Source organism: Dysidea avara, chromosome 6 (assembly GCF_963678975.1).
Source record: "Dysidea avara chromosome 6, odDysAvar1.4, whole genome shotgun sequence".
NCBI lineage: Eukaryota > Metazoa > Porifera > Demospongiae > Dictyoceratida > Dysideidae > Dysidea > Dysidea avara.
This window is the reverse complement of record NC_089277.1, coordinates 6,822,623-6,849,732: the sequence shown is the minus strand read 5'-3', so window position 1 is coordinate 6,849,732 and position 27,110 is coordinate 6,822,623. Positions and strand designations below refer to the sequence as shown.

The following is a 27,110-nucleotide window of genomic DNA, read 5'->3' as shown; positions in this document are numbered from 1 at the left end:
TCATATATCAGATCTTCAATTACCACTGGTCTAGAATATCACTATAAACTGCAGTGATCGCAATCAAGTGTACAAAATATTATTGTTTAGATGACCTTTGTACATTTAGTTTGGAATGACAGTGCAATGTGTTAACAGTTCTTACGGTTATGACATAATTAAGAAGTGAAAGTCAAGATCAATTGACAAGCTTGTCAATGGAAATTAATTGTAAGACTACAATGTTGCGAATAACAGTGACACTATATAGTCAATAGCCAAAGGTTGGAAACATTTTGGGGGATTTTACATACTGCCTGTATGATGTCATTTGTGGATGGGATCAGTATAAAAGAATGAGAAGAGGATTTTAACTACAGATAATACATTTGCAATAGTTGTTCATTTCTTCTACTACAAGAATGGAAAAGCTATGCTTGTTTATGTTGATGTTATCATTATACTTCATTGGAAGTGAGTGTGTATCTTGTAGAGACATAATATCCTGTAGAATGAATCTGACTGTATTATGCTTTAGGTGATGCTGGAGTGAAAATTAAAATCCCAAACCCTATCCATTATGGAGAGCCTACTGTTGGCAGTTGTGTAGTGAGTGGTCTTCGTTATCCTTTATTGAAACTGATCAGAGTTGAGTTAGAGCAAGGAAAGGAAGCCTGCAAGACCACACTATCAAACAAGTTGGACAGAGATCATCCATACTACACAAGAAACTTTACTATAACTTGCTCTAATAATACCAGATCAGTGGGAATCAAATGTTATGCAATCACCCTAAGAAATGGGATAGATCGAGCACAAGTAGATGGTAAGCTCATTTCCAAAATTTGTATATACGACAGTTTTAAGTTATCACTACATCTTTACAGTCATTCCTAAGCCACCAAAGATAGTCAACAAGCCAGCTAACGTTACTTCTGAGGTTGGATTACCAGTCACACTGTCATGTCATGTTGAGGGTGATCCTACTCATTACTGGGTTGGCTGGATGCACAAGGAGTCTATCATTGAAGAAGGTGAACAACACGCCATATCTACCTCCCCAAACTTCTATGGTTCATCACACTACTTGACGGTGCACACAGTGAAGGTACCTGGAGAGTATGAGTGTAAAGTGTTCACCATGGGAGGAATTGTTCAGGATCAAACAAGTCATCAGATCAACATTGATCAAGGTAACATGATCAAGGGATCAATACAGTTATGTAGGTTTATGATATTTGCTATCTTAGGAACTGAGAAAGCAGCAAATTCATCATCATCATTACTGAGCAGTTTACGAACCTTTCTGTTTTGAAGTGACGAAAAAGTTTAGAAATTGGACTACAATAAACACTATAATACTATGAAACTGTATACATGACTGTACAAATGTATAATATAATTTCTTGTAACACATGAAGTAAACAGCAATCACACAACTAGTAAAGGTCACTACTAAATGTAGTGAAGGTCACTACTAATGTCTGCCATAATACTCACTATAAAAGTAGTGAACGTCACTACACAAAAATAGTGAGTATTGTGGCAGAAATTAGTAGTGAAATTCACTACTAATTTTTTACAGTGTAGGTAATCGAGTGACCTGCACATTTTCACTGTATACGGTGAACATAGATAGTTATATACTGAGTAACATGTGGTGATCACATGTATGCAATTGAGGATTGACCAATGTTGTCAATCATACAATCCTGTTGGTCCTATCTTGCTCTGTATGCAGAGTCACTGATATGGTCAGTGGAAGACAACTCTATTTGATGGCTCTTATAATGTTGCAGTTATACAATGTAAATTTCCCTCTCATGCACAGTAGTTTTTAACTACGTGAGACTATGAAACAGTATTTGTGTTTGCACCTTCAACCCATTTACTGGTCAGTGGAAATATTCCAGTAGGAGCAACCGGTGGCCTGATAGTGGTGGATGAGGGTAATGACAAGCTGACTGTGTTACGACGATGCACTAAATATAACAAGGGAAATACTCCAGAGAGGTCTTTGGATTGGTGTGTTTCAGCAGCTGTAGTAAGTGACAACTGTGAAGCTGCATGGGGACCTGGTTTTCAATACAGTTTTGTTACCAAGGATGCGACATGCTGCATTATAGGCTTAAATATTAATAAAATTCCTTCTTAGTGGGATGATCATTAATGATGATGATGACATATACACGTACAATACCAAGTAATGGCTTAATAATACTGTGCTGTATATTAAAAACTATTAATAGCTATAGATAGTCATAGTAGTTGGACACTTCAAATGTACAATAGCTTCACCTCTTGGATGATGTTATTTGTAGTTTAGTAGCAATTTGTCCTATGTAAGATGTAAGATTTACAATAGTAACATTACATCATAATGACATCATATCTGCCAGCCGGTCACCTTGTTGATGTTGTTTCTTCTGTGACTTGGCTGGTCCCCTGGTAATCTGACGAGCTTGACTACCAAACCGAAGACACTTGATAGTTTCAGCGACATATTTGTTTGTGGGTGACACACACACCATAAGTAGCAGCTTGGCATCTCCTCCTGTTGAACACAACCAAATTGAACCACTACATTATATATGAACAATCATAAGATATTGCACAGAACACTCACTGTGTGCTATGCTGTGTGCCAGTTTTACTGCATGTATAATGAGTTTCTGTAGTTTATAGTGAAGTTCTCTTACCGATGGAGTCTTGAAGAAGGTGTGTGAGTGTTGAGTTGCGGTAAGGGACATGACTGCGATGTTCTGCCAGTGCACTGAGTACATCAGAGAGTGCAGAAAGACTGTAACAAAAAAAAATATTCAGAATGAAAACATCTACCACACTCATACACACATACTACACACAGGAAGATGCTAGACATTGACACAAACACACGCATGCACGCTTGCTCGCTCGCATGTATGCACACACAAGAGACGCACGCATATACGTATGCACGCACGCACACAAACTAAAAGTTTTTAAAAAGCCTTCAGCTGCAGTACTAGTACAGTCACACCTACCCAGTGAATCAGCACTGGGATACCTGTACACTACCCAGGTACTATGAGTCAGCGCAAGCAAATCTTCCTGGGGCAGGACTAGTAACCCACAGGATGTCTCACAGCTCACAGGTGAGCACACACACACACACACACACACACACACACACACACACACACACACACACACACACACACACACACACACACACAACCTCTTGTTAATAGCCTGTGCTTCCCTCAGCACAGCTCCACTAGCTCCAGACATTCCCACACATTCACTACCGGCAAGATCCACTAGTTGTAGTTTAGTTCTGCAGGTTGAAGGGGAGGGGCTGTGATGACGGGCTGTGGACAATAGTGCTGAAGTTGAGGTGGAGACCCTCAATGGACCAGTGGAACTTTTATAACGTCCAGGAGAAGAGGCTGGTGAACTCTACAAGGACACAAGCACATACAATAGTTTTAAATGCTACACAAACAACTCACATGTACTGTGATATTACTAGTTGTCTTGAAAGGTGACCCCTGAGGGGTTATCATTGGTGTAGAGTTGACTGAAACCATACTAGATGATATTGTCATGGCAACCACCAGATGGGAGCGACTACTGTGAGAGTGTACATTAGTAACACCTTCTGCCCGTCGTTTCATTGCCAAGTGAATGACGTCCATGAGATCATGTGATGTGGATACCTCCCTACACAAAATGCCACACAATAAAAACTATGACAAGGCAAAAATCACTTCTTTGAAGTTAATGAAAGCTGTAAATAATTTAGAATGTTTTTTGATGAATGATAACTTTCCCCTCATCAGCTTTATACAACAATTTGGTATTGTATTAACACAATTATAGACAGATGCTACCCGCATCATCATGGGGGCAACGTGTCCATATGCTTCCTGTGACAGTGACAACCATACAATCATATCTAGTATGAAGTTTTACTGTCTGGGCTTACATATACGTAGATGGGTTTTTGATATGTGCAGAATGTGACCATGTGATTATCACATGCATGTACATATTCCGTTTGGTCACATTGGAGGTAAAATTGTATCTCATTACATACATACGTATGTGTATTAAATAATGCACAGTCGGACACACAGACAGATGCACAGACAGAAACTTACTGGCTGACTAGACTAGCTACTTCCATTCCACTATCAGTAGCATAAACATTATGATGAGTTGTAGTGTCCTGTACAGTACATCACATAACATTACGTAAAAGAGCATCTTCATAATGCGGGCCGACAATGTAACTTGTTGATTGCTTGAAAATGAGGACACCTGTAAAACCTAGACACTTGGTGATGGCTCCAAACTATCTCTTAGCAAGTAACTGAAATCAAGACAGCTTGATAATCAGGACATTTTTGGTGAGTCCATAAGTGTTCTTAATACAGACGAGGTTCTACCGTATAAATTTGGATGCAAAATGAAGGCTGACGTACAAAACTACCCCAATTGCAGAGGTTTCTTAATGGAATATTAAACAAAAAAAGTATACAATCCTCTCACATTAACACAGACAGCTTACCGTCAATGCAACTCTAATAGGACATAGAACACAATTACTCTAATACAACAAACACTATCTTAAGACAGGTACTCCAATATACTTACATACGTACTTGTGAATGTGATAGAATGACACTTTTATGTTGTATGATATTCTGTATGTATACAGGCCTTCTCATGGTATGAGGTGTTTACCTGTTGTCCTGGTGACACTAGCAGATCCCTAATTTGTTCATTGTACACCTCAGCAACAGTTACTGTTAACATGTGAGTTGTCTCTGTCTCCTTCTCCCGTTCTTCTATCAACCTGTTAGTTACTGTACTACAGGAACCATATCAACACATTCAAACTCACTTGAATAGCTCTCCTACAGCCAATGGGATGACTCCATTTCGATGATGGCGACCAGTTTTCCCTCCTTCTGGTCCCAGCATAGTATGGGTCTTACCAGATCCAGTCTGACCATATGCCATGATGCATACATTGTAACTAGGGGGGAATTAGAATGGATTATAATATGCCACAATTCTACCTGTGTGTTCTATTAGAGTGGTTTAAGTCGAATCCTCAAACTAAAAAATTAATGGGTCTACTTTCCCTGCATACTCACCCATCCAACAGAGAGGTCAGTAGTGGTTTCACCTCTCCAAACACTGCCGCTGTGTCTTCTCCTTCACCATACACCCTACAACACAAACCACACTAATGTTTTGTACCCAATACAGTAAGTACCCAATACAGTAAAGTATGCCTCAACACCTACAGAAGATTAAATTCTTCAAGGATATACAAACTCAAATATCGTACTTAAACAGGACTTCTAAAAAAGAAGTTTATTCCTATTCAGAGCTTCGGTTGACAAGTATAGCAAAGATCTTGCTATCTATACTATGTACCTACAGTGAATCTATCTTCTTAACAGAGAGGATTCCAGCCAGCCTATATATTTGTGTACTAATACCATGGCTTGATTATCAGTGTTCTCAAAAGGAGTACACATTTCCAGGAGTACACTGTGAAGGGGTTTGGCTACTTATTACACAAACACAATAAGCTTGTACACAACAACTGGTAGCACAGCTCCTTGTACATGGCTACCTGTCAAACTCAAACAGTCTCTCATCAGTCACTAGTCCAGTTAGGCTCTGACGTGTGTGATGGAGTAACACTGTCTCCTCATCATCAGCAAATACAATTGGTTGTTTTGAACTGCAAAACATACATTACATTCTATAGCTCCGTACATCATATTTGTAATACTACAATTATGTTATTGTGCAGTGACGAGCATGCATACAGTAAGTGGAACATGTGTGTATATGTGAAGATGGTAGCAGAGAGACCAAAATTCCTAAGTTAGAATACCACTTGATTTTCAACAAACATGTAAAGACTGTCACCATAGCACATACATGTACACAAAGTCTGTATGACTCACTTTTCTGGAATGTTCGCTAAGTCAAATTTCAGTATTGGTCTCACCCTGCAGTGGACACGAATGTTGCCTCTTAGCTCCTATTAAGAGCAAACCAGTTATCATGGTAATACAAAACAATTGTCACATTTAGCAGGGAAATTGGAAAGACAGCAACTGTCAAAATCTACCAAATTCTTTTATGCTTTACCTATTCTTCAAATGTAAATTCTGCCTACCAACCTTCCCTGCTATATCGTACATACATACCACCAAATTGTTGTGTAAAGTTTTCCGTCTTGTCTTCTCTCTTTCATACTTCAACTGTATTGTGGACAACTGTGACTGGGTGCTCATAAATCGGGCTTGCAAATCTGCATAGGAAGAGAATAAACATAATTTCTGTATGTGTGCATGTATCTATACATATCATTCAACTGAATTTTATGTTGTATGTAGTAAAAAGTAAAACTGGCCCAATATCTGATCTACACTGTATCCGCAAAATGTAGCCACTTGCCGGCCAAACATTTTTCAGTGTATTTACTACGTGTGTTTGCACATACGTACGTGCATGCAAGGAAGCATGAAGTTCATGAGATTTAATATCACATCTTTCAGCAGGTTACCAATCCTATCTGCATGAGTGGTACACATGCAGATATCGAAGGCCTAGCCTACTTGCAGGAGATGAACAAAGTCATCTGGTACTGTACGTATTCTGAATTGCATGTAGCTAGCTTGGCCAGAGTTTTTATTTATTTATTAATGCTTTACAGCACAAGTGCTGAAGGTCTGTAGGACACCTGGTCCTACAGCCTGCTCAAAGACTTTAGCTACTTAAGGTGTGTTTGAAAAGTTGGAGAAAGGAGAAAAAATCCATGACTGGACCTAGGTAGCCTCGAACCTGCAGCCATCCGATTTACGCTCGAACACTTACAGGAGTCTACCAGGTGGTCAGGATGTTTACATGGATTAGTAAATAGTAAATACATAGTAAATACATTTCATGTAATAATATTTCATGAATAAACACATGAACACAGACATCTTCAAAGAAGTGTACTGTCATTCAAATAGTTAACTATGAACTAGACATGTTTAATAAGTACAGTAATGTGTAAAAGTCAACTGGCAATAGTAAGACATATGAGCATAAGTACAAAAAGAATGCAATCAGTTCTTCAAACAAAAATTGAGAGTACATAGCTATGTAGCTTAATACAAGCAAACCTATTAAGGCACACTTGCATATAATATTGTTACTGTATGTAGAGCTCTATTAGCTCCAGAGCAGTGTCTTCATGTCGTTGATTATGACAGTTACGTATCTCAATATAATCAGTAGTTGGAACAGGTAGTGTCTTACAGAACCATGGCATCCCGCTGTGTGAGCAACAGAAGTTGGGTGGGGTACATCCGTAGCCAGTCCACAGTGGTGTAGTGTAGAATTGACCTTGCTGTGGGGTATTGTCAACTCCACTATCACAATAATAATCATTTCCTATGAATGATGGAACTACGCCATTAAACCTGTAGTCAGCACAGGGACAGAAAATGTTGTCATTAGTTGATGGTGTTCCGTGATTGCCAGTAGCATAAACCCAAATATGACTCTTTGTTACACCATGAGAGATCAATACACCATCGACTACTACATCAACGTTGGTTTGATCATTTACATAAGGACCAAATGCATCTGTGGATCCCACTTGATATCCTCTCACCCTACCGCACACTTTACTATAGCTTATTCCATGAGTGGAGAACTTGGCACTAGCACATCCGGGAGAGATCAGACTGCCACAGGTACGTATAGGGCTTGTGATGATAGTGAAGTTGCCAGGACATGATTGTAGCTTCTTGGACATGTCAACATGAGCCACTCTTGTCCATCCCTTAGTACCACAACGTTCAGTGTCCATGTCACAGTAGACTTTAGATGTTTGTAGACGGTAGTAACCAGAAGGGGTGGCAGGATACTTGTCTAGTATCTCCTTACAAGAGTAAGGCCTATCAGCTTCTTTATAAATGTCTTGATTGGTGTTGCATTCTTGTGACCAGCAGGCCAAACCACTCACGAGCAGAAATAGCAACTGAATTAGCAAGTTACTCATCTTAGCTTCTTGGTGCCAACTGACTGATGTGTGTAAAGCTGATGATTTATATAGCCAGCTGTAAACCACCTCTAAAATCATGATGTGGACAGGTTGCTGGTTACGCAATTTAACAGGTGTGCAACGCGGAAGTTTAATCATAAAATTGTTACGTATGTACTTCCTGTGATACTTGTTCAGTGGATACCTCTGTCACAACTTTTCCCTGATACTTGTAAAATGTGGTTTACCATATATGGCTATTCACCATCACAGTAAGACCAGCATCAGCAGATTGTTGTGTAGGATGGTGTACATATTTGGACAACAACTCCTAGAATTATATTTATATGCTTACAAGAATGCTGATAAAGCAAATTTAAAAAAAGAAATTGAATAATTTGAACGAACAAGAACATTCAAGACACTTTACAAGACACACAATCATGTGTAATATACTGGAGGTTTTTGGAACTAAACATAACACCTTCAATAGTAGCTGTACTCACAATTGATTTTGAAATATAAGCTTAAACATTGTTTTCCAGCAACACAACAGACAATTGTATATTCAGATTGGTGCCCAATCTAGTTTCCTGAAATTGTATTCCATCATTACTATGATGTACTGTACTAAGTAAGCTAGACAAAGATGAGTGAAGTCGGTTGTGCATAGCATCCCTTGAACCAGTATTGCTGCAGTTGTTTTGTTAACAGTACAATCAGTTCTCTGCTAGACATACAGTTAGAGGTGGGCGATAGCAAAATTTTTACAAGATGATCAATACTAATGAATATATCATGATAACGATATGTACCATGATAGTATTTAAATGACAGATCAGTAGTTAGCTGCTGAGAATTTTGTGAACAAACTTGCCTAATCATTGCTCTTTTCTTGTAAAAAGGTAAGAATATGGTTCATGAATAGAATTACAAGTAGTCATTTACAAGTGTTACATCCATCACGATAGTGTAAAGGCTAAATATCATGATACGATTTGAAAATTGATATCACGATACTCAATATTTTTTTACTATTGCCCAGCTCTACATACAGTGTACGTAGGTGTGGTAGCATCAGATAGTAGGGAATGGCGATAGTATGAAAGTGTGTCCCAACTGCTATTGGGACGTTTAGATCATGCAATGACATATCATCCAACGCACAAAATTAATGTGTTTTGAGGACAGAATTAACCGATTCATTTGTCACATATGCAGCAGGTAGACATTTCAGGTGAAGGTAGTCTGCAACTCCTAGGCTCAGGTGTATGTATATACTGTATGTGTTACACTTACCTGAACTAAGCAATTTTACAGTTTAGTTTCCCACCAGATAGGGCATATAGCAAAATTGAGCAAGACACAGACACTCCCTAAATAAGTACGACCAAATGTTGGAGCTTTCCTTGGAACAGTAGAGAGTGAAAGGCCATAGAACAAGACGATATGACTTATTACACAGTAAATAGCCACAGACATGCATAGGACCCCTGTGGAACTCCATGGCTATCATTCCAATTTCTTGTAAACCATTAAAAGCATTATGTAATAGGTTGCTCTACATACAGACTGATTTTCGAATATTTATTCTTTACCAAAGCAAGGTTACAGAAGCAATAATCCTCTGTAATGTGAATTGTGAAAACAAGTGCGTATTTGTAACAAGCACATGATCAATAACATGTATATCATACCAACACTTAAAAGGACAGATTATGGATTTGACATATATCGCTGAAAATTGGTATGTAGGTTGATAAAAAGCTTTTCAATAACTAATAGAAAATTTAAACTATTATTTTCATGTGTAACTAACGTGTGATCAAGACAATCTAATAGTACAGTCACCCAAATAGAGTAATATAACCATGGCTTCAAATGTACGTAATAGAAGCACATAAAATATTCTTCACCCATTCTGTAGTTCTTGTAAGAAAGAAAGCAAAACAGACAAGTTCTAATCAGTCCAATTAGTGACCAATATTATGAGAGCAAGTTCTAATTAGAATCAGGTCCCTAGTGGGATAGCATACACTGAATATGGAGGAATGGCTAGTCTCCTGAATGCATCAGACATTTGTTAGTCAGTTTATCTGTCTGCTCAATAAATAAGATCACAGTAAAAGCACTAACTGACAGCTTCTCAGGGAGCACACAGTTCACTAACAAGGTAAACAGGTTAAACCATTTGGTGTCATTTCATGCCGTGTTAGCAACGGCTTAGTTTAACTAACTAGACAAATGTCTCAAGTTTGTTTTTACTCTGCACCACGACCATCTCAGATGCATAACCTTCTCGGGACTGATGCACCTTTCGTTCACATGCTTCCCTGGCCTGTAGTCACCAGGCTCACAGTGCCTGGACAGGGAAATCATTATTGGACTGTACGGGTGGTACAAAGGTTGGTGAACCATCTATAGCTATTCTATGCATGGAGTAGATGATCAGAAAACACTTGCAACATAACTAAATCAGAGAATGTAAGAACCACAGCTACTACAATATGTAGATACATAACTCAGAGCATCCCTGGTCTCCAGCAACAGGGACTCAATGATTGCATCTCCAGCTATTGTTGTTTAGTCATGGCATACACTAATACTGCTAACCCAGAAATCTATGTACACTGTATTTACAGTGAAATTAGTGAAACAACCATAAAGATATACCATGAAATAAAAAACAAGATCGTGTCATGTAAAGCAATGAAGTCAAATAACTAATAGTGGTTCTGGATTATAACTGTCCTATATACTGTACGAGTAGCTGACAAAGTAATGGAACGTACATAGGGTAACATTAGAACATCAGATTATGGCCATTTAATGTTGAAGCCATTATTACGATATATAGAAAGGAACACAAATTGCTTGACAATGAATGTCTGTTGGAATATCCACTATCAAATTTAGTCTCAACTAAGTAACATACACAGTACACTATCCCATATTTTCATCCTTACTATGGAAACTGTCTTGCTGTTGCATTGATGACCTCATCACAAGCTGATTGGCCAGACTGGAGGCCTGCCTGAGGGCGTTGCTATACAACACATCGTATTGTTGTTGATGGGACGATAACACTTGTGTGACAGATGAGAACTGGTGCTTCAAATCCTGTAGGAGAGAAACAACCATCAACCTTGGCAGCTAGCAGATAGTATATATGCTAATTACACCTACAATTTTCTGAAGACCAATTACTGTCGTCAAGGAGCCCAGATGTTTATTACACCAAAGTGACCAAACGTAATTTAACAGAACAAAAGTGTGGCTGCCTAATGGGTTTTCAGATGAAATAATATAATCTTGTCAAAAGCATACACTAAAGACTCATCCATCACTATGGTGGTTGTTAGGGTAGAAAAATGGCCCGAAGGGTTCCTTACAAGACTAAGAAAAAGGACAAGATTTGAATGGTGAAATTTGTGTACTCAACAACTTGCCAAACATGTAGCCAAACTCTTCTTTGTGCTGTAAGTAGTGTACTCATACTAATTCAGCAATTAATGTGTTGGAGCAAAACGCTCGGACAGATGAACATGCACACATGCACACACACACACACGCACCAACACACACAGATTGACAGTATACACGAACCACTTATACATAAGTATGATGGAACTCCAGTCACCCTTTACATTTTTACCGTCGTACGTAGGAGGCTGCAATAGACAGGCAAATAATTCCAATTAAAGAATATAGAGCTCACTGGTGCAAAACAAGTGGCTTTACAGGTGGCCAAAGTATTCCTCCATAATTAATGTTCTGTGACTTGTAAAACCTACATGGTGCTATGTAACTTGGTGTCCATGGAGACATTATCAAAATGTAAGCATACATTATACACACAGCAAACAGAGCCATAATAACAAGGGTGGGATAAACTAAACAAACTCCACCATCTGATACATCATATCGCATCATAACACATCACAATTGGCATACTACAACGAACCCATTCATTGTGTAATTGTTATAGGGTAAACACTGTTAACATATGTGTAATGATGGCCATTATTAAATGACTTCAGCTGTGCCATATACGCGTGTAGTGATACCAAACAAAGTTACCCACCATTGCATTCAATAGTATTGAAACAATGTAGGCATGCCTTTTTTGATGTTTGTATTACATTTGGTGATGTAAAATGACATTGTTGGGCTTGTAGAGACGTAGAAAGTCTAGGTGGTATGCAAATATCACGGCTTTTGCTTTGGCTACAATTTGTTCAGCTGCTATAAGCTGTTTAACATTGTAATGTGAACCCATAGTGTGCGCATGTGTGTACTGGTATTGTACTTGACTTTAATATGTCCCTGTGTGGATGCATAAAATGAAGCCTCTTTGGCTCTACTATCACTGGGTGGAATTTTCTGTAGTTGGACTGCATCAAAGAGTGCACCTTGAAATGTAGGCAACTTGAAACACTAGTCTGTGGTCTCATTTGTATTAGTGAACGCACATTTAGACCCCTGAAATCAGGACACCTTATTAATAAGGATACTCCAGCATGGTCTAAGAAATAGAGCGACAGTACACCTAACCAAAACACAAGTGAAATGCCCGATAAATATTTGATACCGCGAGGGCTTACAGGGCACGTAAATGCCTGCAAAGCAAAAGAGACTGTTTTTATAACTAACAAGATACGTTACTGTATGAACATTGAAGTTTTCACATACAGTTATGTAGTTCAAAGCATATTTTTCTTTGATAAAACCACAAAAGAGGTGATCACTAAAGTAAACACAGAAAAGTTTCAATAGCATTTAATGCAAGGATATGACATAATTGCAAGCTCAGCACTTTTCCATTCTTCCTTTTGTACAACATATCCCTAACAAGACATCCTTGGCCACACTGTTGTACTGACAACTTGTTCACCATTCTCACATGATAACATCTCCACTGTTAACAACACTGTACACACACTGCCACACACATGTAAATCTTCTTGTAGTTTCTTTAGCTGATCAGTGACGTTCCTGTTCTTGGTGAACTCTGCTGCAAACAGTCTCCTCAGACCAGCCTTCTCATTCCTTTGTCGAGCCACATCAGCATAAGCCTAACAAAGTGAAAAAATAATGAGGTCATGAAGAGTTAGTGAAACTTAGTAGCCACCTCTTTAATTAAAGTGTGATCATGTCAAGTAGGTCCCAAACATAGCTAAGGTGTACGTACTTCATGACCTCATTATAATGAATTTCAATGCTTTTTAATGATGAGGCGCCTCAATGCACAGTAATACAAAAGCTGTGTATATGTGTAAATAACGGATGGACCTACAATCCTACAAGTTTTGGTGATGTACATGATATCGAGGGAAGAGGTAATCTTCTTACACTAAACAGGAAAAAACACTAATCAACACATTTGGTGTTTGTTAGTGGCTCATCCCAAATGATTCAACAGCCAGGGAAATGAGGTGGTATGTCAACACTTCCCTCCAAGCTCAGTGTATGTGGTAAATTGGCTTTAATTTAGTTGTTGCATCATTATAAAGAAACATGGGTTTTTCCTTGTCTGCCATGCCAGGTTTTCTCTCTGTACACAAGCAAAAGGATTCACGTTACTAAGAGGAAATGGTTACCTGGTTGTGAAACACTTTCAATCAACAAGAGAGAATTTGTAAAGATTGAACAGGAGGAATTCTGATAATGGATGAACGAAACAGAAGTTTTGCAAATTCACTTTTTCTATGTTATAACCACACCTTGTATGCAGTATAGTTACATTTATGCTTAGTGATGGTCAGCTTAGCTATAGCAACAAGGAGTTTTAATGAAACATTTGTTCTTTGAAGATAGACTGACGATTCAGCATAACACAGATGCGTAAGCAAACCATCACGTCTTTGTGGACAAATAGTTTCATGATTTTGACAGAAAAAAAATTACCACCTTGTATTGATTTGAGCACCCCACAGAATAGGAGTTGGTCATGAGAATAGCTTGTATACAAATTAAAGTTAATTGGGACACTAGCAGATTCGTCTATTATACGCCATTAGGCCATACCTATTGTATCTTATGTTGCACGGCCCGACCGACTGTCTTATTGCTTGACCTGAAACAATATATAATAATCACATGATATTGGATCATGGCTTCAATCTCGTGAAAGTCAGCCATTAAAGGACTAAAAGATGAGCTGTAAAGGTGAACTCTTCCAGAGAAATTGGTTTAGCACTCAAGGGGTTTGTTTCAGAGTATAGTAAACACTGCAGAGCACTGTACTATGATTCACTTGTAGCTCATAAATATTGCTTGAATTTTTTATTTTTTTATTTTTTACCATCATTGAAACAATGAGAGAATGTACATACAATAAAAACGTGAATGTGCCCTTGGTCACATGCGACCACAGAGAAGTGTTAAAAATAAACAACGGTGTGGGCATGGCAAGGTGTGAAATATAAAAATACGTATATATGCATACATTAACAAATACAGTTTAAATATTCAGATCCGATAGGTATGGCCTTACAGTCAAGGTGTAAATTGAAATGCCAGTAAGGCTGACCCCCTACTGCATGAGTATATCAGTTTTATTAGAGAGTTGTTTTATCCCACTGCACCTATTATTAAACACACACCTGAGCCAGCTTGAGGTGTAGAATTGCATTCTCAGTCTCCAACTCCATAATCCTCCCATCTCTCTGCTGCAGTAATACTATTATACTATTATACAACAACTACGATCACTGACCAGTTTGTATCTCTCCAATACAGCTTCCATTACTCTAGCTAGTCGTGTATTAGGATTGATTGTGGGTTTGTATATCAACTTTATTACTGCAGGCACGGCTTTGAGATGGTTAAGATACACGTTAAACGTGGAGATGAAAATCGTTTCTTGTTTGAAACAAATTGTGGCGTGTCGCTGAACGAGCTAACCACGCAATTGGCGCGCCTACACAACGGTATGCTGAAAGTGTCGCGACTTTGTCAAGGTAGGGTAACCCGTATAGCGTATTGCACGTGTAGCATGCTAATGAAGTGTTAAAATGTGAAATAAATTTTACAAATTTTGTATTATTTACCGCCATTATTGTTACCATGGTAATAAATGGTGTTCATTATTTAGAGATAGAGTTGCTGGCTGATCATGGGGTGCTCATACCACCCCAGATGCAGGGGCTGACTGATGAACAGGTGTCAGAGTTACACCTTATTGATGAGTGGGTTGAGAAGTGTGTCCCCAGTGGAGGCAGTGTGGAGTGTGCAGACCCTGTAGGTCGCAGGAATGGAAAAGGTGCTGTTTTTTAGCTGTGTAGTGAAAGGTCTTTGTACTTAGATCCCAGTACATGTACGGTAATAGTGTGATAGGGACCATGCAACCTCAGTAATAAGATTTGAGTGCATGATTATATAAATTAAATTAAGATGGTGAGCTGTGTTTGAGACCTACTTGACATGGTCACTATAATGAGGTGGTCTTATTTAAAAGGTGACCACTTCCACTTCACCAGCTGTACAATGTCAAACTAAATTTTGATGTGCATCTTTATTTACATATTAGCCCATCCTAGGTTAGACTCCTGTGCTTCTATTAAGGTAGTGCTAATTAAGTATTGCATACAAAACTGCTTCAAAACAAACATTCCCTCCCTAATACCTGAATATGAGATCATCTACCTTATAAGGTTCCACCTAATTTAAGCCTTGTAAACTATTTGCGTAGCTGGCCAGTGTAGTTTATTTTCATTCTCCTGAAATGGAAGTGGAGTAAATTTCTGGTTTCCTCATGTGGGTGTTCAGAACGAGGTGTGCTGCTTGCACTGCACTTCAGTGTAACCTGTTAATGTGGACACTTGAGGACACCTACATAATCCAAACACTCAGATAAAGTCCCAAAGTATCCCTTAGTACATAAACTGACCTGGAAAATCAGGACACTATTGGTTTACCTCAAAGTGTTGTATTCCCAATGTACCACATAACCTTGGATGCTATAAATGCTATTTCAATCATATGATATACAGGGTAGTTACTGTTATGTACAGACAAGTTGACATAATTGAGTTGTATCAGTAAACATTTCCTTCTATGTATTTTCCTGTTGCATGGTAAAATATGCTAAATATAGCATCATGAGTGTCCCAGCTGTTTGCTTTAATGCAACAGTTCAACTTATCTAATTACAATTATTGTCCTTATCAAGGTGTCCTGATTTTTCAGGTCAATTTATGTACTATGAGATACTTTTGGACCTTAACTAAGTGTCTGAATTATGTAGGTGTCCGAACACATGCCGTAGCCTATCTTCTGCAAGCCAATTAGTTATTAAAGTCATTCCCATATGTTTTATGTGTACAACACTGCTGCACAATTCACGGACGAGTTGTGAATGTTTGGGCTACCCTTAACCAGTCTCATATGACAGTAGGTTTAGTTAAAGCTTAACACTTGGTTACTTGTAAGTACACAATGAGGCGATTATGCTGCCACTGACGTTGAATTGTTTCTACATAATTTTATGACAATTTACCGCGTGGTGAACACACATCATAAAGATTGACTACTCAACCTGTGTAGTGTATTGGCTGGTGTGTAGTGATGAAATATGATGTCGTATGAAGTAACAGTTTGTTGGCCAGCTATATGAAGACTGTTGGGTTACAAAGAAACTACATCCCTCACTTAGCAGCTACTGTAACAAGCCCACCTCCTATAGGCCTCAACACAGTCAATCATGACCTCATAAATAAGACCACCTCTTTATAGTGACCATGTCAAGTAGGTCTAAGGTTGACCTCATTAATAAGACCACCTCATTATAGTGACCATGTCAAGTAGGTCCCAAACATAGCTAAGGTGTACTTCATGACCTCATTATTGTCAAGTACATCCCAAACATGATTAACTTCATTACCTCAGTAATAAGACCACCTCCTTATTGAGGCCATATTTTATTAGTCTACTCGTCCAGGCTAGTTGGCTACATTATGGTCTAGTTGCCTAGCACATTACTGATGAAATAGTAATTTGTACACACAAATACAGCATCCTTGTTGAATGATATTCCCTTACTAGACGAGTATCTGTTTCACTTTCATAGTGATTGTATTTTCTCAATATGGTGTGGTATTGTCATTGTTGACATTAAAGGAAGTGATCTCTATGGAGACTGTTGTATGTGTTTCCTTGTTGAAGACTGTTTCATTATACCATGTAGCACCCAATGAAAAGATGAAAGAAGTTCTTCGAAGAACTGTTAGTGAAGCGAAAGCTGCCATCTCTAAGGTATGTACATTGGAGTCTATGCATGTATGTAAAGTGTATGTTTGTTTGGATGTTTGCTTGCATGCGTGCGTGCGTGCGTGCGTGCGTGTGTGTGTGTGTGTGCCTACCCAGCTTTAACATCAATGGGTAGCTGTTGTTTACTGGGAAAGCAAATGCCCAATTGCCCTTGTCTCACTTAGCGATGTTGGGGTTGTTGTGAAACTTTGGTTCCACAATCTCTCTCCGTGAGACCTGGATTGTTCTTCTGTGGGTTACTAGCCCTGCTCCAGGAGGATGTGTGCACAAGGCTCAAGCACCTGAGTGGTGCGCAGGCTACCCAGTGCTGGTTCGCTGAGCGGCAATAGCTGTTTCACACGGCTGCTATAGGCTTGCTTTAGCTTTTGCGTGTGTAAGAGAGGGCAGCATAGCCAAGTGGTTAGAGCATCGGCCTGGTTATCAAAGGTTCCAGGTTCGATGCTTATTTGGTGTTGTTGTTGTTTCCTTGAGTAAGAAACTTTACTCACATTATTCCTGGTGGCCTGTCTCGCATCGTGGGTAAAGGTCTAAGTGGGACTTTAGGTGCCTGCACCTTCACCTGTGAGACATGGCACAGCCTCCTATGGGTTACTAGTCCTGTACCAGGAGGTGCTGAGTGCTGGGTAGGAATGACCATGCTAGCACAGCAGCTGAAGGCTTTGTTTGTGTGTGTGTGTGTGCATGCGCGCATGTGTGCGTGTAATGTGTTACCGTGCGCGTGTGTGTGTGTGTGTGTGTGTGTGTGTGTGTGTGTGTGTGTGTAATGTGTTACCATGTGTGTGTGTGTGTGTGTGTGTGTGTGTGTGTGTGTGTGTGTAATGTGTTACCGTGTGTGTGTGTATGTAATGTGTTACCGTGTGTGTGTGTGTGTAATGTGTTACCGTGTGTGTGTGTGTGTGTGTGTGTAATGTGTTACCGTGTGTGTGATGTGTTACCGTGTGTGTGTTTCTATGTGAACTGAGTGTGTATTCCTCTCAAGGATTTAGTGGAAGCTAACGTCTGTATGACAGAGGCAACCATCAAGGATACACTAGACAAATTGAGTGGGGCAGTCACAATAGTCTACCCCATGGGACTTCCCCCTCATGACCCCATAAGAATGGAGTTTGAAGGGACCGAGGATCTCACTGGCACTCAGGTGATCACATTGTTTGGGGAATCCCCCAGGATTATCATGTCATTTGAAGTAGGCATCCAAGGAGGTACTTGATGAGGCCACTGCTCAGTTGTGGTGGGCTGGAAAAGAGTTGACTAGAGAAAAATCCCTAGGGGATTTTATCGGCAAAAATGAGAAAACCAAGATCATAGCTAAACTGCAAAAGGTTGTTGCTTAATTACCGTACAACATACACACACACACACACACACACACACACACACACACACACACACACACACACACACACACAACTTTCACATATATATGCACACACGTACTCACACACATGTTCTCAAGATACATACACCTTTTATGACTTGCATTTCTCTACAGAAAGGTCAAGGGGCTCCAGGCAGGGAACCAGTATTCTCTGAAGAAGAAAAGAAACAGATGATGTTTCATGCTTACCACAGACAAGAAGAACTAAAAGTAAAAATATAAATTGTCACCACCAAAATTTAGTACAAACACAAACACTAGTTGCATACTTCAGCATGGGATACACTAGTCAACATGGCTTCCCAAGGAGATACATTTCATGGCATGTAAACATGTCCCAGGCTCCATGTCTGGGGTCGTTCTCATGTAGCCAACTTGCTTTTTTTTCCTCTGACTGTGTGTGGGCATTTTCCAAGTTGGCCTACACTTAGAATAACTGGGACTTGAATTGCTATAGGGACTGGAAGTTTTTGTAGACATTTTGGGACCAGTGTTTTTTAGAGCATATAATGTTTTTACCTATGTGTTTTGGGTTTGATGCTATGAGATATGTATACCTGTTTAATATATAGTGGAGGCCTTGATAATTTGTCCAGCGTCCTAACAATGAGATCACTTCTCAATCTGGAATAAGGCCACCTTTATAATCAGGACACTTGTCCATGTATTGGCCAGTATACACACAGGACATTTTGATACTCAAAGTTGAAATTCCAATGTATGTAGCTATATGCATCATTTATTTAATTCCTCTTTGCTACTCAGACAACGATTAGTTCAGCATGTTATGAAAGTGTTTAACAAATTATAGTGAGATCGAATGTGATATTCAGCTCAGTAGGAATGTATGATATCATCCCATGATGATGTATTGCTAATGTGTCTGTTTATTTATCAGGTGAATGATTGGCCAGGGGCTGGGGTAGGCTTCATAACTCTGCAATAAATAATATATTATTGGTATCTACACAATTTGGAACTGTGATTTCAGAGGTCTAAGATTAGATTGTTTACAGTTGAATGATACCTTAATTGACATGCTGGTATTTTGATAATCAGGATACTTGTCCATGGCCCCATTTTTAGTGTACACACATTTAGAGCACTAAAATGAGGACATCCTACCAATAAAAATGGTCCCCATGGTGTCCAGTCCACTGTCTTCTACACTGGTACAATATAACAGGTGTCAAGGTGTTTTTAAGGGTCCTTAGTGATTGCATTGAAACCTCACTTGAATGGCAGTCAAGACCACCTTGTTGTAGTGTGACCAGGTGAATTCCATTACAAACACAACTAAGGTGTAAGTCATGATCTCATTTCTAAGACCACCTTATTATTGAAGCCCTAGTTTTCTGTGCAATGGCTCCATAGGTATAGGCCCTAGCTGCTAATGAGACTACACTACACTGCCTATTGATTGTAGCTCTAGAGGACTGCTATATACATCTCACAGCCAGCTAGCCATGCATGATTTAAATTGCCCATCCCATGTGTGGTGCATGACTGGAGTCATGAAGTAATGTTACCATTTTGCAGTAGTGTGTGTGGGTGTGTGAAATTGAGTTTGTGGATTAAAGGGTGACATCATTTTAATCTAGTGATGATGGGCCCTGTGTTAACATGTAAACACCATGTGCTAAATTGCTGATCCTACGCTGTAGTCATGTAGGAAGACATGTGGGACACATGAAGTGGCTATAGGTGGTAAAAAATGTCTTTAAATAATCCAGACACTTAGTTAAGGCCCAAAGTATCCCTTAGTACATAAACTGACCTGGATACTACTGGTTGGTTCCTGTAGTGGACTGCTTTTCATATATCCAAACTTTACTCCATTTTGTACTTACAGAAACTAGAAACTACTAATGAGGACCAGTATTTGAATTCAGAATGGAGTGATCCTCATGCCCTCAAGAAACAATTTACAGGACTTGGTAACATTAGCTGGCGTCCCAAGTGAAAGCAGCTGTTTAATGCACACTATTACAAAATTTTTACCATATTTGTGCAATACCCAGTCTATAAATAGTATCTGCATTCCATAAATAGAACATGCATGTTCACTGCATTTTAAAAACAAGATATCACACTTGAAAACACACATACATGCACATAAATTACAAGCAGACGAACACACAATGTACATGCATACACAATACATTGGCATTTTGGTGGATTTGGTGTACAAATCACTTTATTTACAACAATCAAAAACGACAAAAGAAAAATAAACAATATTATAATATATTTACACAATAACTCGTACTATTTAAAAAGTACATGTATCCTTTTAAAGTATTTGCTATGTATTTACCCTAACAGGTAAGGGATCTCCTCTAGAGTTCTCTATCACTCGCACACGTTCTCTTTCTGTCTCATTTTCAAAAGAGTTTCTACGCCGTTTGTTTCCAGTTAGTACAACTAGATTAGCACCATAACGAGCTATGGCTTGATGAGACACCAAAGCTGCTGGATTGACACGGAAGAATCCTGAGCTGTCTGGTGGTACTCCAGAAACTGGTGACGGCACATAACTGTACACTAAATGTCCATTGGTCAGTCCAGGACTGATGGGATAAGAGATAGCTTGTGGATGGTGTAGTGGCCCCCCAAACATTTGTGGGGTACCCCCTAACATTGGGGGTGGGGAAGTAGGTGTGTGTCCAATGGCAGTATAAGAATAGGTGGGTGTGGCTGAGTTCTGTTGTGGAATTGGTGGAGAAGCTCTTCTCAAGTTCAACCTCAAGTTACGACGGTTCACTATACCACGACGCACCAACATTGGTGGCACAGGAGCACTATTGCTTGGAGATGAAACAGCTTGGTGTTGCCTTCGTGATAATGAAGCTGTTGGCATTTCCACAAGTTCTGCCCTTGATTCTGTCCTTGCTTGTGAAGATTCACTTCCATTGTTCTCAACTGGAATGGAAACAATAACCGAATCAGGAATACCTAGTCTTGCCACATTGAGTTCAGAGTTAGCAGCTTGTGATAACAGTGCACCATTTCTTGGTAGCTCTGGCACAAAAATGTCATCATGACTATTGTTTGAATTGTCCACATCAGGAACAAATGGAGAGATACCATCATGACAAACCATTGTATGCCTAATGGAGAAACAAAACCACACTAATATTTTGTTTGTTGATAATGTAATATACCAATTACCATTCCCCAAACAATATTGCATTACACAATACCACAGCAATTAATATAAGGAAACCTGTTTACAATGGCCACCTTTGCATAGAGGACAAGCTTTTTTAAATTCCCCTCAAATTTGTCCTTCAATTTAAATAACTAACCACTTATTATTAAAGATTCAATACAGCCACCTGTCCTAGGTGGGTTTAAACAGAACAATGTTCATTATGGTTTTACACTTGACATCATAACCTTAAAAGCTTGATAAAGTGGTTTCACAAGAAATAGGATACAAATTACAAGTCAGGCCACAAATCCCACCCAGGGTCTTTACCAGTCAGAAAAAAAAATTACCTTATGTATCTATCACTTAACCCAACTCCTAAGGTGTTAAACAGTGTTCTTTTTAACACCTCAGACAAGAGAATGAAAAAGACAAGAGATTGAAAAAGGTATTTTTAAACTCAGCGATTTCAAGCAGTTGCTAAGTGTACTATTCAATCTTCTAGCTGCCCACAAGCAGATGAAATACAAGCCTGTTTGCTTGTACTCTACCCCACTACAAAGTTAGAAGGCTGTTGATCACGTTTTTAAAGTTCCTATTCCTGGAAGCCAACAAATGATTTCACCTCTCATGTTACACAGATTATGTTCAAGTCAAAAGTAGCCTCAACTGAAACTTAAAACCTATTCTTTTCAAGTTCCATAGACACACTTAACAAATCCAGTTAGCCAAAAATTTCAAGCATTCTGTGTCTAGGTACTAATAGCCCACATATTTCAATGCTGCTACAAATAATTCTTTAATTACCATTTAGACATAATTCTCTGGGTCTCTTCCAGGGCTCCAGCTGCTGTCAACCTTTTGCTTGGATTAAGCGTGATTAACCTGTTTATCAACAATTTGGTTCCCAGAGAGACACGGCCATCACTGAAACAGAAACAACAAAGGTTGAATAGCATGTGATAACTGATCAGCCCACAACATACATCAGTATTGAGATCATAGCATTAGTTTCTATAACAACCAATGATTTAATTAATGTGGTCTTTTCCAATGGGATAGCATTATTTATATGGGTCTTTGTATACAGCAATACTTACTTTGGGATGACGTACTGTGCTGACTTTATCTTCCTAAATAGTTCATGTGGACTGCAGTCGTAGAATGGAAATTGACCGTAAAGCATTGTATACAGGAGGACACCCAAAGCCCAACAATCGCTGGCTTTGCCACAGTAAGGAGAACCTGCGATAGAAGAAATGGTACATTAAACACTTCATGCCGGCAAATGTTTGCCAGTTATGCAAATGTTAACAGCATGTACAACTGAAATTTGAACTGGGGTTCTTTGCAAGGCTACTTGTATTGTTGCATTGCACGTTTAGTGTAATCTGATACAAGCATACAATCTGTGCATGTTGGAAGCTACATGACAATTTACCAAACTTGGTTAGATGCCAGGAACTATAACATAATTAACAGTATGCTTCCTGTTGCACAAAAATGAAAAAGAAGGGAAACAGCAGACACGAAAAGACAATGCAATGCTTGAGAGAGAAGCTGTTTAGAGTGTTTAACTATTTGTCTAACCAGAAATGACGCAAGAATTTACGTCATTAATTCACAGAATTAATTCTACTGTTGTACCTGTCACATTGAATAGTGAATGGTGTTGCCAATACACACACTAGCCTAGCATTGTATTGCGTAACGGACAACAGAGGCCATATACATCATAAAGTTGTCAATTTCGTCAAATAATGACAATCCAAGGTAGTTAGTCATGCACCAGACAAATAGGATCATCATACCATCGGCCATCACACATTTTTGTCGACGTTGGGCATTATGAATTGAAACTGTGAACCCCTATGTTAAGTCAATCGTAAATCTTTTTGCTACCTGATATATCTGTGTACAGTATTATAAAAAAATTGTGTTTGTGTGTGTATGCATGTGTGTGCGTGTGTGTAGTATATAAAGTCATAAACCACACACTTACCACTGAGAATATCAGGGCTCACATATGCCAAACTTCCCCTTTGGTCTGTCAACTTCTCTTCACATGGAACAAGATGTTTACTCAAGCAGAAATTCACAATCGTAATCTTTCTTGTCCTAAATCACAGAAAGAAGACATAAATTTCCTGTGGTCTCAATTCAGAATATACACTTTAGGTTATAAGTGAGGCGTTGGCCTCAATTTAAAATCAAACAACCATATAAAACAACATTACCCAACTTTTCACCCTATGGTGCAAAACATTACAAAAGCTTGACAATTTATAAGCCATTGAAGAAGCATACACCAGTACCACCAAGCTATAAACACACCGGACAACTAGGGCATACACAAACAATAGAAACAAACCATACAAGAAAGAAGGTGAAATAAAGTCTATGCCAGCTAGCCCAAACACACTAGCACAGCCTACTCTCAGTAAGGCATGATAAACAATGACTTCACATTCTAATGTCAGCATACTAGGCAGTGATGTAATGCTTTAATAAGTGGACAGCGGACTAATCAAAAGTCAAAAGTTGCAAAACTGCACTCGTATCATTATAACTTCATGCACACTTTCAGGGCTTCCATTTGAATGTAGTAAAGACTAATGTTACACTATATGGTGACAAGGCATGCTTACTCAGCAGATTGCATTTAAGGGAGGACAAGGTATGTCTTTACAATAACAACAGTGAGTAGACAACTTTTCAAATACATTGTTTTGCAAACTCACCGTAAATTTAAAACCATATTTCCAAGTTTCAAATCTCGATGCACCACGTTACTCTGTTAAAAAAAAACAACAACAAACAAGTGTAAAATGTGTGATAGACAAATTGATGTCATACTGAAGGTGAAAAATAACGCCTTGGCTTTACACAAACACACACGCACATATACACAAAGTCTTCCTTACCGCGTGCATTTGTTCCATAACGGTGAGAATTTCATAAAACAATTTAAGAGCTTCTTTCTCAGCTAGTCTTTTTTGTTTTATCACGTACTGCTGTAGATTTACCCGCTCTCCAGGATTGTCTCCGTACACATGCGGGTGATAGCAATCTAGTGCCAATATCACGCGTTCTACTTCTTCATTTTTCTCGCTACCAGGTGGCCGCACCTTGTCTTTAAACAGTCCATGGTGTCGGCATATTCCTTGCATTCCGTGCAGTAATGACAGGATTGTGAACTCCGTGTGTAGCAGCATTTTACCCTGACGAATTTCTTCTGCAACATCGCTGTTTCTTGAGCACGCAGACTTTTTAGATTCTAAAATCTTTAACAATACAACCTCTTCCGAGCCAGGTCGTTTCCCTAGATATTCTTTGATGATCTTGACTGGCGCTGCATTCACTGGAGTCAATTCTCGCCCTACCACGAAGGGTCCAGCCAGTTCGTGCGCCGCTGCGTCCATATCGCTGCAAGTCTGGTTTACAACTGTAGCCATTCTCCACTAAAACACCTTCCTGCTTCTTTCGCTCCAAAAATCGAACATCAAAATTTTGCCACCTCCAACAGCAAAGGCTACCTCTTGCGAACTAACTAGTTCGCGATCAGATGCAGAGTCAAAAACAGCGGTGCTAAACTGGCTTGACGTGATCTCACTGACTGATAGTCGTGAGGTTGTAATTTACTTAAATTCCAATCCCCGAGACCTCTAAAATGTAACACGGTCACTTCCTAACGCATGAACAAAGAATTCCAAGAATGGCTCAATGTTTATATACGTCATCATGCTGTAAGGATAGCGCGGGATCAGGATCGTGTATGACTGAACGAAATTCTGACGAACATAATATACATTAGCCAGGGACTTAAACATCATAAGTTTAATAATGTGGTTTCTTTGCTCACTGTTTCGTTGTAGGCACTATAATCTATGGCACTGAATGGTGTTGACTCACATCTTCCAGCCATGAGTATAGCCAGAGAGTCACTGCACTTACGGCCTGATGTGGGGGAGCTCATCAAAATCATGCCTTCCTGTTTCATTTTCTCATAGACCATCTACTTAGGGAGACAGCTTGGGGAATCAGCTATAACTCGGTCAATTGACTGAACTAATACCTGGTGGACTGGCAACTTGATGCTTCCCGAGTCATGACTCTGACTCACATAGCCAGTTTCATTGGATCTTTAGCATGCAGTATGCTCTCTGGATGTTAGACCATGTGGACTAGTAATTCCATGTGCAACATAGCTACTCTTAATGGAGTCTGGCTAGTTCTGAAAAACTGATAACTGACCTACCTTAGCAGCTAGATTCTTTCCTTTGCTCTATTGTTGTATTCACAGTGTATGTTAGGTTGTTGTATAAGAAGATAGTTCTATGTACAATCTTTACTTTATTAATTGCGTTTTGTTTAAGACGTCGTTACTAGACCATCCAGCTGACTGATGAATATCATCCTTTATACTAGACAAACTACTCAGTTGGCTACAGGTAGCTAGCTCGTGCTATGTTTTTAAGCCTCATCAACTCATCTTGAGGATTTTACAACATTCATTGTTTCTGTGGCTCATTAGATTTGAGGTACTGCAAGAAGTAATGTTATTGCTGTCATGGCGTCCAGCTATTTTTGATATTTGCTGCATACCAGCAGTCAGTGGTGCATGCAGTGTATTATACTGTTGTCAAAGCTACCAGGTGATGTACTACCTATAGCTTGTAAATCACTGATCAGCCACACCCACCGGCCAGCAATGCATGTCCATAAAAATTAAAAATGCGGCCGGTAGGGTTAGGTCCCACGTATCACATTTTGCTATACATGCATTGATGGCATGTTATTCCCAGTAACAGCACACATGGGCAGATACACTAATGTACTGACATGCTATTCTTTCTAAACGTTTGATCCTATCACCACTGTATGGGCTCTGCTGGTTGGTTCATTTAGCATAGCTTTTTTAGTTTGTACACATGTTTCAAGGCGAGGGATACATGAGCCAGGGCCGCCTTGCAGTGCCAGGAAGCTATAGCTACTGCTAGGCCCTAGGTGTTGATGTACAGTGATTCACTCGTTGGGACTACAAGTAGTGATTTCAGTACATATTGCAAGTTATTGCTTAGAGTACACTTGCAATTTCACATACAGTATGAGAGAGACTCTTAGTAGGCTACCTACCCATTTCTTACAGCCCCCGGGAAGCCATAGACACTACAATGTGCTGGTATAGCTGCTATACATAGTGGTACAAACCAACCTAGAACTTAATCATAAAGTCTACATCACAATGGAATTTGCTATTAATTTTTCTACCGATATTTGTACGT

General features: G+C 39.2%; 5 protein-coding genes across 6 annotated transcripts; 2 read left to right on the top strand and 3 right to left on the bottom strand.

The window, feature by feature from the left end:
• The first annotated feature begins 363 nt into the window (after positions 1-363).
• LOC136258185 (neural cell adhesion molecule 2-like) lies at positions 364-1,330 on the top strand. Its single transcript, XM_066051506.1, has 4 exons — positions 364-453; positions 518-805; positions 867-1,172; positions 1,230-1,330. The coding sequence occupies exons 1-4, from the start codon at positions 402-404 to the stop codon at positions 1,292-1,294; spliced, it is 711 nt and encodes a 236-aa protein (XP_065907578.1). The 5' UTR covers positions 364-401; the 3' UTR covers positions 1,295-1,330.
• A 786-nt stretch (positions 1,331-2,116) lies between these two features.
• Positions 2,117-14,945, bottom strand: LOC136259485 (kinesin-like protein KIF25). Of its 2 annotated transcripts, XM_066052971.1 has the most exons (16): positions 14,745-14,943; positions 14,632-14,697; positions 12,979-13,101; positions 10,993-11,146; positions 6,198-6,301; positions 5,952-6,028; positions 5,612-5,722; positions 5,124-5,198; positions 4,868-5,002; positions 4,708-4,819; positions 4,122-4,189; positions 3,471-3,681; positions 3,197-3,417; positions 2,679-2,779; positions 2,387-2,533; positions 2,117-2,317 (listed from the first exon to the last, which is right to left on the bottom strand). In XM_066052971.1, exons 1-16 carry the CDS (start codon positions 14,772-14,774, stop codon positions 2,274-2,276), a joined length of 1,779 nt encoding a protein of 592 aa, XP_065909043.1. In that variant the 5' UTR covers positions 14,775-14,943; the 3' UTR covers positions 2,117-2,273. The 2 variants fall into 2 exon arrangements, with proteins under 2 accessions (XP_065909043.1, XP_065909044.1); XM_066052972.1 differs by lacking the exon at positions 12,979-13,101 and having other exon boundaries at positions 14,745-14,945.
• Positions 7,024-8,101, bottom strand: LOC136259487 (uncharacterized). Its single transcript, XM_066052974.1, has one exon. The coding sequence runs from the start codon at positions 8,042-8,044 to the stop codon at positions 7,190-7,192; it is 855 nt and encodes a 284-aa protein (XP_065909046.1). The 5' UTR covers positions 8,045-8,101; the 3' UTR covers positions 7,024-7,189.
• LOC136259489 (cilia- and flagella-associated protein 298-like) lies at positions 14,765-20,838 on the top strand. Its single transcript, XM_066052975.1, has 7 exons — positions 14,765-14,988; positions 15,123-15,290; positions 17,214-17,281; positions 18,276-18,434; positions 18,487-18,618; positions 18,789-18,884; positions 20,527-20,838. Exons 1-7 carry the CDS (start codon positions 14,850-14,852, stop codon positions 20,635-20,637), a joined length of 873 nt encoding a protein of 290 aa, XP_065909047.1. The 5' UTR covers positions 14,765-14,849; the 3' UTR covers positions 20,638-20,838.
• LOC136259486 (serine/threonine-protein kinase 40-like) lies at positions 20,742-25,498 on the bottom strand. Its single transcript, XM_066052973.1, has 6 exons — positions 24,750-25,498; positions 24,567-24,619; positions 23,828-23,943; positions 22,926-23,070; positions 22,633-22,752; positions 20,742-21,784 (listed from the first exon to the last, which is right to left on the bottom strand). Exons 1-6 carry the CDS (start codon positions 25,278-25,280, stop codon positions 20,980-20,982), a joined length of 1,770 nt encoding a protein of 589 aa, XP_065909045.1. The 5' UTR covers positions 25,281-25,498; the 3' UTR covers positions 20,742-20,979.
• Between the last annotated feature and the right edge of the window lie 1,612 nt (positions 25,499-27,110).

Coding starts and splice junctions, on each gene's coding strand:
- LOC136258185 (XM_066051506.1), top strand. CDS start 402: ATGGAAAAGCTATGCTTGTTTATGTTGATGTTATCATTATACTTCATT. Junction 454..517: donor ATCATTATACTTCATTGGAA/GTGAGTGTGTAT, acceptor ATTATGCTTTAG/GTGATGCTGGAGTGAAAATT. Junction 806..866: donor AGATCGAGCACAAGTAGATG/GTAAGCTCATTT, acceptor ACATCTTTACAG/TCATTCCTAAGCCACCAAAG.
- LOC136259487 (XM_066052974.1), bottom strand. CDS start 8,044: ATGAGTAACTTGCTAATTCAGTTGCTATTTCTGCTCGTGAGTGGTTTG.
- LOC136259485 (XM_066052971.1), bottom strand. CDS start 14,774: ATGGAAGCTGTATTGGAGAGATACAAACTG. Junction 2,780..3,196: donor GCACAGGCTATTAACAAGAG/GTTGTGTGTGTG, acceptor TTTTTGTTACAG/TCTTTCTGCACTCTCTGATG. Junction 2,534..2,678: donor CCTTCTTCAAGACTCCATCG/GTAAGAGAACTT, acceptor TGTGTTCAACAG/GAGGAGATGCCAAGCTGCTA.
- LOC136259489 (XM_066052975.1), top strand. CDS start 14,850: ATGGTTAAGATACACGTTAAACGTGGAGATGAAAATCGTTTCTTGTTT. Junction 14,989..15,122: donor AGTGTCGCGACTTTGTCAAG/GTAGGGTAACCC, acceptor TTCATTATTTAG/AGATAGAGTTGCTGGCTGAT. Junction 17,282..18,275: donor CGAAAGCTGCCATCTCTAAG/GTATGTACATTG, acceptor ATTCCTCTCAAG/GATTTAGTGGAAGCTAACGT.
- LOC136259486 (XM_066052973.1), bottom strand. CDS start 25,280: ATGGCTACAGTTGTAAACCAGACTTGCAGCGATATGGACGCAGCGGCG. Junction 23,944..24,566: donor AATATGGTTTTAAATTTACG/GTGAGTTTGCAA, acceptor TCTGTGATTTAG/GACAAGAAAGATTACGATTG. Junction 23,071..23,827: donor GAGCCCTGATATTCTCAGTG/GTAAGTGTGTGG, acceptor CTTCTATCGCAG/GTTCTCCTTACTGTGGCAAA.